We start from the raw sequence: 11,325 nt of genomic DNA, 5'->3' as shown, positions 1-11,325 counted from the left end.
TGACACTTAATAAAAAGAACAGGGAAAGAAGTACTGTGGAGTTGTAGCTCTTTAGAATTTGTCTCTTGAAGGGTTGCTACCCGTGGTTCCACAGTCACACAAAAAGCATTAGCCCAACCGTCCATCTTTCTTACCAAAAGCTTTCTATTGGAAGAGCTTCACTGAATCCTATTTCACAACGGTGAAATGCAAATGTGCACCTTCTGTCCAAGTGGGGAAAGAATTGGTGAGGGAACTCAGATGTGCTTTTGTGGGTTTGTTTTTTTGTTTTTTTTGTTTTAAATTTTTTTTTAATGTTTTATTTATTTCTAGGAGAGAGAGAGAGAGAGAGACAGCGTGAGCAGGGGAGGGTCAGAGAGAGAGAGGGAGACACAGACTCTGAAATAGGCTCCAGGCTCTGAGCTGGCAGTCAGCACAGGGCCCGACGCGGGGCTCGAACCCACGAACCGCGAGATCATGACCTAAGTGAAAGTCGGACGCTTAACCGACTGAGCCACCCAGGCGCCCCTCGGATGTGCTTTTGGAAGTGAGGCAGTTTCTCAAGTACTTCTGAGGGGCTTGGTGACCAGAGGCATATTGGAATATAAATGCTAACAAACTTGCTGTTCGTACCCTTGAATGGAGGGAGACCTCGTGGTCTAATGGAGTCGTAGGTGAGACAGACACAAAGATGTGACGTGCACTATAAAGCAATAAATGGAAATAGAGATATCGAAGTATAGAGGAATAGGCAGGCCAATTTGAAGGTTCGTGGAGGCTTTGTGTAGGATACAATGTCTGAACTCGCTCATTGGGATCTGAGGAGTTAGCTGGGGGAGGCTAGGTGAAAGGGGGCATTGAGGGTGGTGGCATTTTAGGCAGAGGAACAGCCCGTGTGAGTGAAATCATGGAATTGTATCATCAAACTGTGTATACTTGGGAAGTGAGAGGGTAAAGCCTACGGTGGCAACATGTTGGAAAAGGCACTAGAGAAGCAGATAGTGGCCAGGTCATAAAAGACTATATGTAACATTAAATATGTTGGGTGTTCTATCTTGCAAGAAATGGGGAATAGTGAAGAGGTTTTTTTTTTTAATTTTGTATTTATTTCTGAGAGAGAGAGAGAGAGAGAGAGACAGCACGAGCAGGGGAGGGTCAGAGAGAGAGAGACACACACAGAATCCAAAACAGGCTCCAGGCTCTGAGCTAGCTGTTAGCACAGAGCCCGACGTGGGGCTCAAACCCACAAACAGTGGGATCATGCCCTGAGCCAAAGTCTGATGCTTAACTGACTGAGCCACTCAGGTGCCCCAATAGTGAAGAGATTTTAAGAAGAGAGTGCCATGGTCCAGTTTCCATTTTAAATACAGCATGGTGATACCAGTCTAGAAATTGGATATGAAGTAGCAAAGGAAGACTAAGAAGCTTTTGAAATTGTTTATGTCAAAGATTCTAAGAGCCTAAATGAGAAATAGAGTAGAAAAAGTGAAGGGGAATATAAATTCAATATGACTGGAGGTCTAACAGGCAAAATAGACTAAATGAGGGGCGCCTGGGTGGCTTAGTCTGTTAAGCGTCCGACTTTTGCTTAGGTCATGATCTCACGGTTCGTGGGTTCGAGCCCCGTGTCGGGCTCTGTGCTGACTGCCAGCTCAGAGCCTGGAGCCTGTTTCAGAGTCTGTGTCTCCCTCTCTCTCTGACCCTCCCCTGTTCACGCTGTCCCTCTCTCAGAAATAAATTAAAAAATATTAAAAAAAATAGACTAAATGAACATAAGAATTCAATAAAGTGTTTTAGAGGAAAGAATATAATTTAGTAGATGCAGATGATAAATTCAGTTTTGAAGATGTTGAGATGGTAGTGTTTATGAGTATATCCAAATAGTTATATAGAACAAGCATTTGAATCATGACAGAGGTCCAGGCAGAGATAAAGCATTTCAAATACTCAACAGACACATAACAGTGAAACAATAAGAATTGTATTACCTAAGGAAAACACATTCCTTCCTTCCTTCCTTCCTTCCTTCCTTCCTTCCTTCCTTCCTTCCTTCCTTCCTTCCTTCAACAAAACCTTAATGAGCACCTGCTACATGACAGACACTGTTTTAGACTCTGTGGTTGAAGTAATGGACAAAATAGTCTCTGCTTCTACAGAATAGGGATTCTATAAACCGGACTGAGACAAGCACTGGGTCAGGAAGCAGTGTAGATGGAGGCAGAGAAGATCTCAAGGAGACTAAGAAGAGGACCTAAGAAGTAGGCTCCTAGAAGTTAAGGAAAGAAAGAATGTTAAAGAGACAGTCAACAGTGTCAAACATGGCAGATGTTTACTTAAATAACATCTTACTTAAATAAAACCTAAAGAATGTTCATCGGGTTTGGAAATATGGAAGCAATGCTGACCTCAGTAAAAGAAGTTTTAAGGGAGTGCAAGGCATACGTAAGATAGCAGCATATTTAAGAGCTTGAAGAAAATTGGAGACACTGAATATAAAACACATTTAAAAGAGGGGTGGATGAGAAGTGAAATATAGAGGATGGAGGCATGAGGGGGAAAGACATTTGTGCAGAAATCTTGAAAGCTTTAGGTTTTGTTCCACTTTTGCATTTCCAGTGGATCCGGGACATCTTTATCTCGATATTCCACCAACACTACAAACTCAACAACTAACTGAAGGGTCAGAAATCCCTATTTTTGTGTATGCCCCCAGTACTTCTATATACCCTGGCTTTAAACTTTGCCTCCTTTCCACAGTTTTTATATTTAATCATCAGCAGGAACTGCCTTTTCTTCACTTTCTATTGCCATCTCTCTACGGCAGACCCTTAGTACATGATTGATTTTGTCAGCCTAGCAAAAGTCCTCTCGGGGCATCTGGGTGGCTCAGTCGATGAAGCATCTGACTTTGGCTTAGGTCATGATCTCGGTTTGTGAGTTCGAGCCCCGTGTGGGGCTCTGTGCTGACAGCTTGGAGCCTGGAGCCTGCTTCTGATTCTGTGTCTCCCTCTCCCTTTGCACCCGCCGCCCACACTTGTCTTTGTCTCTCAAAAATAAATAAGTGTAAAAAATTTTTTTAAAAAGTCCTCGCTAACTCTTGTGTTTTTGCTGAACAATCCATCCTAGCCGTCACTGCCAACATCATCTTGCTGAAACACATTTCTGTTCATGTTACTCTCCTGATCTCAAGGCTTTAAGGGCTTTCCAGTGCCAACCTAGTTAAGTGCAAACCCACTAAACTGGTATTCAAGTTTTTCCATAATATGGTTTCAATCAAACTTCTCTGTCTTACATTTATTTTCTCCAAGCTTGTATCCTGAGATCCAGTCAAAGTGGCTTGATCATTATTTCTTAAGTTTAATTTTTTTCCCCACCTTGGACATGAATTCTTTTCTACTTTGTCCAAATTTTATCTACCCTTTATTTTTAATGGTTATTTGTTTTTTTTGAGAGAGAGAGAGAGCAGAGAAGGGACAGAGAGAGAGGGAGACAGGGAATCCAAAGCAGGCTCCAGGCTCTGAGCTGTCAGCACAGAGTCCAACATGAGGCTTGAACTTGTGAACCACGAGATCATGACCTGAGCTGAAGTTGGACCCTTAACCAACTGTGCCCCCCAGGCCCCCCCCCCCCCCATTATTTGGGTCAGAATTCCTGAATTGCATTTATCCTTTTAACCATTATAAAACTTTATCCATAGTGATATTCTTTGCATTGTAGGTACTTGTAAATTATGTTTACATTCTTTACCATGTTTTAAATTCTATTGAGCAGGGGCCATATCTAACCTGTTTTTATTATCTGTATCTTGCAGAAAACAAGGTGGCTATTTAATGAATGTTTGGTAAATGTAAGTGAACTCCCAACAATATAAAAATATAAAATTTTAGGGCTCAAAATGACCTTGGAGATGATATGGTCAAACTCTTTATATTTCATAGATGAAGGAATTGAAACTAAAAACTATTAAGTGACTTGCCTGTGTCTCATGGCTGGTCAGTGACAAAGTGGCACTACAATCCTACCTCTTGACTCTCAGTCTAGTCCTCTTTCTAACTCATGACAGCACCTGTTTGGGAAGGTTGAGTTGAGCCACCGTCTTCGTCATCATTGTCCCTGACTCAATGGTCCCTGGCACCATCATTAGTGTTAAAGCCATAGAGCCCTTTCTAGTCTCACAAGTTTGTGAATCCACAACGTAAGGAAACACTGAAGGAAGGCTCGAGCAGCCCATCCAACTTACCAGGCGAAAGAGGGAAATGGTGTTCCCAGTGATGTTGTAGTGGGCCAGAACCTCAGAATCAGTGCTGATTCCAAATGACACGGCTTGGTATGTTTGCACCATACTATGGAATATGGTCACTGCTGGGATTTCTAAATCCTGAAAACAAGAGGGGAAAAAAAGGAAACTCACAGGGATTATTTTGGAGAGGAGACACATAGAAATAGAGTAGGGAACAGAAATGTGCAGACCCGTATAAAAAAACAACAGACTCGGTTTAGTGTCAAGTGAAGCACCACGGACCTCTAAGTTTGCAGTGATATTGTTGAGTTTTCCAGGCTGGGCGGGCTGATAGGTAACGCCCAAACTGTAGTGAAGCCTGAAACTCCTGTCTGGCCTTACCATACAACTTGCAGTTTATTCGCCTCAAAATCATAGATGCCTGTGGCGTTTGGCTATACTGTCATTGATCTACCCGAGAAGGCAAATGTCTTGGGAACAATTTGTGGAGGAAAGAAGGAATGGAAAAATAAAGAGGTACCGTCAAAGGTCCTGAAAGGGAAAAAAAAAATAATAAAGGAAGTCAAAATGGAACTTAGAGGGTTTTATTAACAAAAGTGTGTGCTGGATGTGGAAGAGCAATCCTCCTTCCCTGCACTGAGCTTAAGGTACCGTCCGTGAAAATACTGTTCATGTGTTGTTCCAACCCCAGTGCTCAGGCCTGCAGCCAAGAGCAGGGAAAGCGCTTCTAAGGCAAGATCCAATCCTTCTATAGGGAGCTGGCATCATGTTCCCTGCTGGCACAGGACCTTTGCGCAGAGCAGCTCCGTGCAATAAACAGGAAGGGGCATATTCTTTTCGGGCATCTTTCTGGGCTGGAGGAGATGTGCAAAAAGAAAGAAGCTGACTAGCCTTGTGCCTGGGGTCAAGCAGAGGGAGTTGGTATCTTGCTCATTGGAAAGGGTGTGTGGAGTTCACTCGAGGCTACGAACAATTGCTAATCTAGGCTTGCCCTTTTTTAATTCTCCTTAGAGTGCAATTACTCATGGCTCAAATGACGGACGGCATCTGGTGGCTGTTGAAGTTATTGCAAATTCCTCTATTCCCACTTTCTCGCCTGTCCGTGCCTTTCTGAGGGTGGCTGTTTCTGTCTACAGCTCAGGTCTCTCGTCACTGACAAATGTGCTCCCCTGTCTTCCTTCCCCACATGCATCTCATGGCAGCTCTTTCCAGCTGTGTACACAGAACTGACAGGGTGAGGGTGATTTGTAACTAATTAGTGGAAATAGATAAGAAGGCCTGCAATAAGAGTAAGGGCTTGGGCTGGGAGAATAACCAGATGTTACCTTCAAAGAAAGATAAAAGTGCCGGCATGGCGCCCTTTCATTTATGGCTGCTTTCATTAGCCAGGTGGCCAATCTGGAAGGTGGAGGCTAATATCTTCAATATTCAAAACGTCATCCTTTTTCAACATTTCAGAACAAGCGAAGAGAAAGAAGAAGGAGGGTCTGCCTATTTGTTAGAAAGAGATTAACTATGGACTAATGTGTTGCCTGAATGATAGAAGTTGGGTTTACTCTGGCCCCTGCTTCAGCAATCCAGACACTGACCTAAGACTGAAAGCATTTATAGATGAGAAGAACCAGAGCTCTTTTTTTCTTTTTGAGAAAGATAGAGGGTTGGGAGGGGAAGAGGGATAGAGAGAACCCCAAACAGGTTCCATGCTCAGAGATGAGCCCAATGAGGGGCTTGACCCCATGACCCTGGGATCATGACCTGAGTGGAAACCGAAAGTTGGATGCTCAACTGACTGAGTCACCCAGGCACCCCATGACTCAGAAGTCTTGAAGCAAGTATGAGAAAGACATAATTCAGAGACTGGGAATGTCTTGAAATGTCTTGATAAGCTGAAAGTGACCTCTGTGCCCCTTGACTTCTAGTGCAGTGTCATCTGGTCAGCAGGCGACTCTCATGTCTGCTCTGAGGTAGAATGTTTCTGGTTCTTTGGCGGAACAGAAATGGGGTATCTGGACAAACCTGGAAGAAACCTATGACAGCCACCTCAGCAGCAGCAATGAATTCCATGGTAGCTGGGACATCTGTGAGCCACACAGCTTCCCGGGAAGCACCAGAACCATCTAGACACAGAGAGAGAGAGAAGCAGAAGGTTTTGGGTATCGAGTGCAGAAGAAGCAGTTCTAAATGCTGAGGATATCTATACTTTTCTCTCCACACTAAAGCCAAGGAGATCACAGTCTCTAGGGGTGCTGACGTCATTCTAAGGCTTTACTGTTTTATATACAGGGCGACTTCACCTCGCAGTCTCTCTCTGAAGAATACTGCTACACTTCTCTTTTCTCCACTATGCAACACAAAGCTTTACCCAGCATTTCCTAGAAAATGTTCCACATCTGGAGGAAAAATACCCAGATCGCTACCATATTCCCTTCCCTCCCCTTCACAATACTTTCGCCCTAGGGTCACGCAACTGTTTTTTTCTTTTACCCGAGGATTCCTGGACTTCTGCAGCAACTTCTGGAGATGTTTGGCCCATGAAAAGAAATAATAGAAGCAGGAATCTGGTTTGGTCAGCTTCCATCCTCTTTCTGCTCTTGCTCCACGCCCCGGACTTCGTGTCTGGGGAGGCCAATTCACGGCAGCCCACTCCGGTGAACTGGCCGTAATGTTGCTAGTGTTCTGGGAACGTTGCAGCTGGTTCTCTGGGCAGCTTCAACTTCCGAGATTAAAGACCAAGCTCAGTGGCAGAATCTCAGAACAGAACCAGCCAGAAGGAAGTCAAGTCTGTTCGTTTAGATTAAATGAAAAGGAAATATTCTCTGCAGGTATCGGTATACGTACTAGGTATACAAAGATAAGTGTGATCAGATCCAGTCTTTCCCAGATTGTTAGTATGAAAGATGAACAAATATACAGATCATTTAAATATAAAATAGGAGGTGATTAAAAATTTAAAAACTCATAGGATACTATGAAAATACAGACTTACGGACATTGAGAACAATGACGGGGTTCAGTGAAGGTTTCCTCCCTGTAAGGGGTGCCTAAGGAGAGTCCTCTGTAAATAGAATTTTTGCAGCAACAGAGGCGGAAAGAGAGTTTCATATAAAGAGCCCAAACACAGAGATGCAAATGTAACGTGTGAGAAAATTATTAGTAATTGAATTTAGGCCAGATTGTAGGGGGCATTATGCGAGAAGTGTAGTATCCTATTCTCTAGGCAATTGGGATCATATTGAAAGGTCACAAGCTGGAGAGCAGCAGTGGCTGATTTGGCCCACAGAGGCCCTCGCAAATCCAAGATAGGATTCCCATAGGCAGTGGGATATATAGGTCTTAGGCCCAGAAGAGCCTGGTATGATACTACTATAAAATAAAATAGCTCAGGATTTCTACAATTCATATTCTGAATATTCATCTTTCATCACTCATTGTACTAGAACAGGGAGACTAAAGGTTTTTAGTGATGTAAACACCTTCTCTACTGTGTCTGGCACACACACACTCTGAAGAAACTCACAAATGTGAACAATGTAGTTATCATATTTGCTCAAAGAAAGAGCGCAGGGAAATGAGGGTCTCAGTCAGATCATACAACTGTTTTATTTACTCTTGTATTGTTTACAGTGTCTCCCAGAAAAGAAGAACCCCAACTGGCAGGGAACGTGATTAGGGACCTTCATTGAGCCAGCAGCAACCACAGAATAATCCAGGGATGGGAATGAGCTCCTGGAACCCAAGGCAGAGGACTGTTAGTGATAGTTTGCCTATTTCCTGGCCTCTAGTTGCTCAAATGGGAAAAATAGAAGGACATATTAAATGACTATGTATTCAGACAAAGAATTTTGAAGATCTGGCCATGATGGGGATTGGAAGGAGTGGGCGGGATTAACGTCTGGGTGTTAAGCATCTTGTGCCAGGGACCACTTAGAGAGACATTGCGGGATAAGAAGCATTGATAACAGAATGTGGGGCCTCATTGGGGAAAGGACCTAGCTGTGAACAGGGAGGAGGGACAGGGTGATGAATACGACTGAGAGGGTACTTCTGGATGGTACTTCTGGAAGGTGAGGAAGGGAAGAGTAGGTGCACTCATTCTGTCCATTCCTTCTTAATGGACAGGTTCCACTCCCAGGTAAGGTGGTCATGCTTGTCGTCGTCGGTGAAGAAGGACTTGTTGTGGTAAGTGCCTCGGGCCAGCATGCCCTTGGGAGCCTCCTCAATCGGAGTCAGGAACTCATACTCCTCTGGCCGAGGCCCGTAGCTGCCAACCATAAATGTTGCTTTATCCACTAGGAAGAAAGGAAAGTTCGTTAGGGTAAGAGTCTGACAGAGAGAAAACAAACACAACAAACTGGAAAATTCAGAGCACAGCTCACAGTGCGCAAAGCCAAGAGCCACAGTTCCCAAGACTGGCTGAAGTCTTCACAAATGTTGAAAATAGTCAACCAAAGTTCTAAATAGGTGAATACTGGGATGTATATTAAGCAAAGTGGAGCTTTAGAAAGTATAACTACAGGTAGGTAGGCAGACAGGCAGGCAATGTGTAGTTAGCTTTTAAATGTGAAGAAGTTTGGAGGGACAGCTATGGATACATCATCATCCTCTTGCTTAAATGAGATGAGGTTGTCTCCATACCCAAGGAAAATAGGAAACTGACCTACTTTTTCATGAGACTTGGTATCGGAAAGACCTTAAGACCTTCCAGGTCAATAACCTTCTGTGGAATTTGAGTCATTGAGTGGTTGTCTATGCCCTGCAAATTTATCAGACAATTTCTCTCCAAATCCTTTGTTCATTAATTTGATGGAACTGATCTGTGCAGTACTGTCTCCCACCTCTGGAAGGAGAGGGCCCCCAAGGGAAGAAGGAGCTGTAAGAATACTTCTATCATCTTTCCAAGTGTCATTTCTCCCTGTCCGTAGTAATGGAAGGAAACTGGAGGCGGTTCCCCAGGGCATGTACAGTTTAGGTACAATTTGTCAAGAGCAGCTGCGGATCGAGTAGTGTTACGTTACTTTTCGATCATAGCTTTTCTCAACTCTAGAGAGAATTCTATTTCTTTATTTTAAAAATTTAGTGCTGCTCCCTGCCCCCCACTTCCACCCCACACCTGCTCACATGTTACTTCCATATCCCATTCCCAAAAGACACACATATCATTGGATAGATCTTTCTGGTCTCGGATTTCTCTAACACTAGACATATACCTGTGAACTCCTTTTTTTCCCCCCCACTTTTGAAAGTATTTTAATATACTCCATTTTGATTCAAACTTATCTTGGTTACTCTTCCCCTTTATGAGTAATAAGCTTAAGTTCCAGAAGCTGAATGCTGAAGGTTAGTGGCTGACCCAGTTGAAACTGGGTCTCTGGATGTAGGCCTCATTATTGATGTCTAGGTTGGAGGGATATGTGCTTTTTCCTAGGGGGAGGGCCCACAGCTTTTAATCAGATTCGTACATGAGTCTATGATTAAGATTGCTAATAAGCAGAAGATTAGGTATCAGTGGGGAGCAGAGTTTGAGACAGTGTAATGTGTGGGTCCCTTACCTTTCACCCCAGTCCGGTAGGTATGCTGAACGTATTTCAGTCCTGACACAATATCCCTATTCACCTGTAGGTGGGAAGGATCCAAGCAATTCAGATTAAAATAGGTCTTTCATTTTCCCCTCATCTTTCATGCTTATCCTACCAGCAGAGTCTTCTCTGAGGATGAAAGAAGGTTGAGATGTAGTTCAGAATAAGTGTTACTATTATCATTTCACATGGTGGTGAGGCGGAGATCACAAGACTCAACATCGCCAATCTGGTTTTAATCATTGAATGCTGTGCTGTTTGGTTTGGGGGGTGCTTAATTAAAACACTGTCTCAAGGTTCTTCATTACATTTCTCCTTCCTCCAAAGGTCCTAAGAACGGTCTTGAGCTCTCCCCCACCCCCTCCCTGATACTAATGGCCAGAAGACTGTCCTTGTCTTAGGAAAGGCTACAAAGGTACCAATGGAAAATATTATGTGAACACCTAAAAACCCTAACCTCAGAAATGATCCACCTAGCATGAAAAACAAACAACCAAGAGAAAAGCTGTAATGGAAAATTAGGGTTTAAGATGGTTGTGCCTGTAATGTCACTGGAGTCTAAAGATGGAGAGATGGGCCTCACAGAAACATCCTCCCCACATATAAATAATGGGTGAAATCCACTCGTGTTTGGCAAGCATTCTGGATGCCTATTACTTTCACATGTTGTCTGAGATGTCACCACTTTCCCAAGCCTTTCAAAGAAAGTCCACTAAAGCAGGATAAAAATATATACAGCCCAAGCACTTTGTTTTTCCATGATTCATTTTGCCTAGGACTGAAGTGCGTTGTCCATTAATTTTATGCACTGCTCATGTTTGTACAAACAAATAAAGTGGACATTGTGTCATTAGCTGGAGGGCTTGGTTAATTGTTCACCGGGATGAAGAATGAAAGCGTCTTCAAATAATTTCTCCCAACAGTAATTATGGCTGCCTTTCTGTTTTGGACAGAATAATTAAACCAATTTATCAGTGCTATGTTTTGTTTCATTGGCAATAAGGTAGCTCAGTAGTGAACGTCTTAGGTTTTAGATGGTCATTCAGTAAAATCTGTCACACAATCTATCAAAAGCATACAGAATGAATACAGCTCCATTGAAGAATCGTGACAAAGTGACACCCAAACTTTCTGGTTTCTCTGCCAGACGTGGCTCACACAAATAGAAAAACGTGAATGCATTTTTCTAGAAGTCTCTAAGCTAGTCCTTTGGGCTTCACAGGAGATGTGGTCTGGTGGCAAAAAGCTGAAAAACAGAAATAGTAGCTGCTACTCATCAGTAAGGACTTCAAAACAGAGCCTCCTGTTTTTCCACTGCTCCATAGAGGGTTCATTTAATATAACTGTGTCTGAGACGGGTAAGAGAAAAATCCGAATATTCATAGAACTCTCTTCCTCTGTCTGCATACCCTTCCCGCTGTTCTCTTCACCCCAGGATGAAAAAGCCTTGGTGACCAGCAGTCTGTGAAAGTCAGAGATACTACATGTCCTTGGGAGCAGAAGGAAAAGGGAGAGAAACTAGAAGAACCA

At 43.3% G+C, this 11,325-nt stretch overlaps 2 protein-coding genes across 2 annotated transcripts in view; both read right to left on the bottom strand.

Moving 5' to 3' along the window:
* The window catches only part of ERP27 (endoplasmic reticulum protein 27), a 29,488-nt gene extending 22,691 nt beyond the window's left edge, over window positions 1-6,797 (bottom strand). The window contains exons 1-3 of the mRNA XM_077756388.1: window positions 6,704-6,797; window positions 6,236-6,336; window positions 4,220-4,357 (exon numbers count right to left, since the gene is read on the bottom strand). Coding sequence (XP_077612514.1) covers window positions 4,220-4,357; window positions 6,236-6,336; window positions 6,704-6,797 — 333 coding nt within the window. The remainder of the gene's footprint in view (window positions 1-4,219; window positions 4,358-6,235; window positions 6,337-6,703) is intronic.
* A 1,003-nt stretch (window positions 6,798-7,800) lies between these two features.
* ARHGDIB (Rho GDP dissociation inhibitor beta) overlaps window positions 7,801-11,325 on the bottom strand; it is a 19,446-nt gene continuing 15,921 nt past the window's right edge. Inside the window, exons 5-6 of the mRNA XM_077756426.1 lie at window positions 9,769-9,832; window positions 7,801-8,508 (exon numbers count right to left, since the gene is read on the bottom strand). Of these exons, the coding sequence (XP_077612552.1) occupies window positions 8,309-8,508; window positions 9,769-9,832 (264 nt within the window). The 3' untranslated portion in view covers window positions 7,801-8,308. The remainder of the gene's footprint in view (window positions 8,509-9,768; window positions 9,833-11,325) is intronic.

Source organism: Crocuta crocuta, unplaced genomic scaffold (genome assembly GCF_008692635.1).
Source record: "Crocuta crocuta isolate KB4526 unplaced genomic scaffold, BGI_CrCroc_1.0 scaffold262, whole genome shotgun sequence".
NCBI classification, from domain to species: Eukaryota; Metazoa; Chordata; class Mammalia; order Carnivora; family Hyaenidae; genus Crocuta; species Crocuta crocuta.
This window is presented reverse-complemented; position numbering and strand designations above follow the sequence as displayed.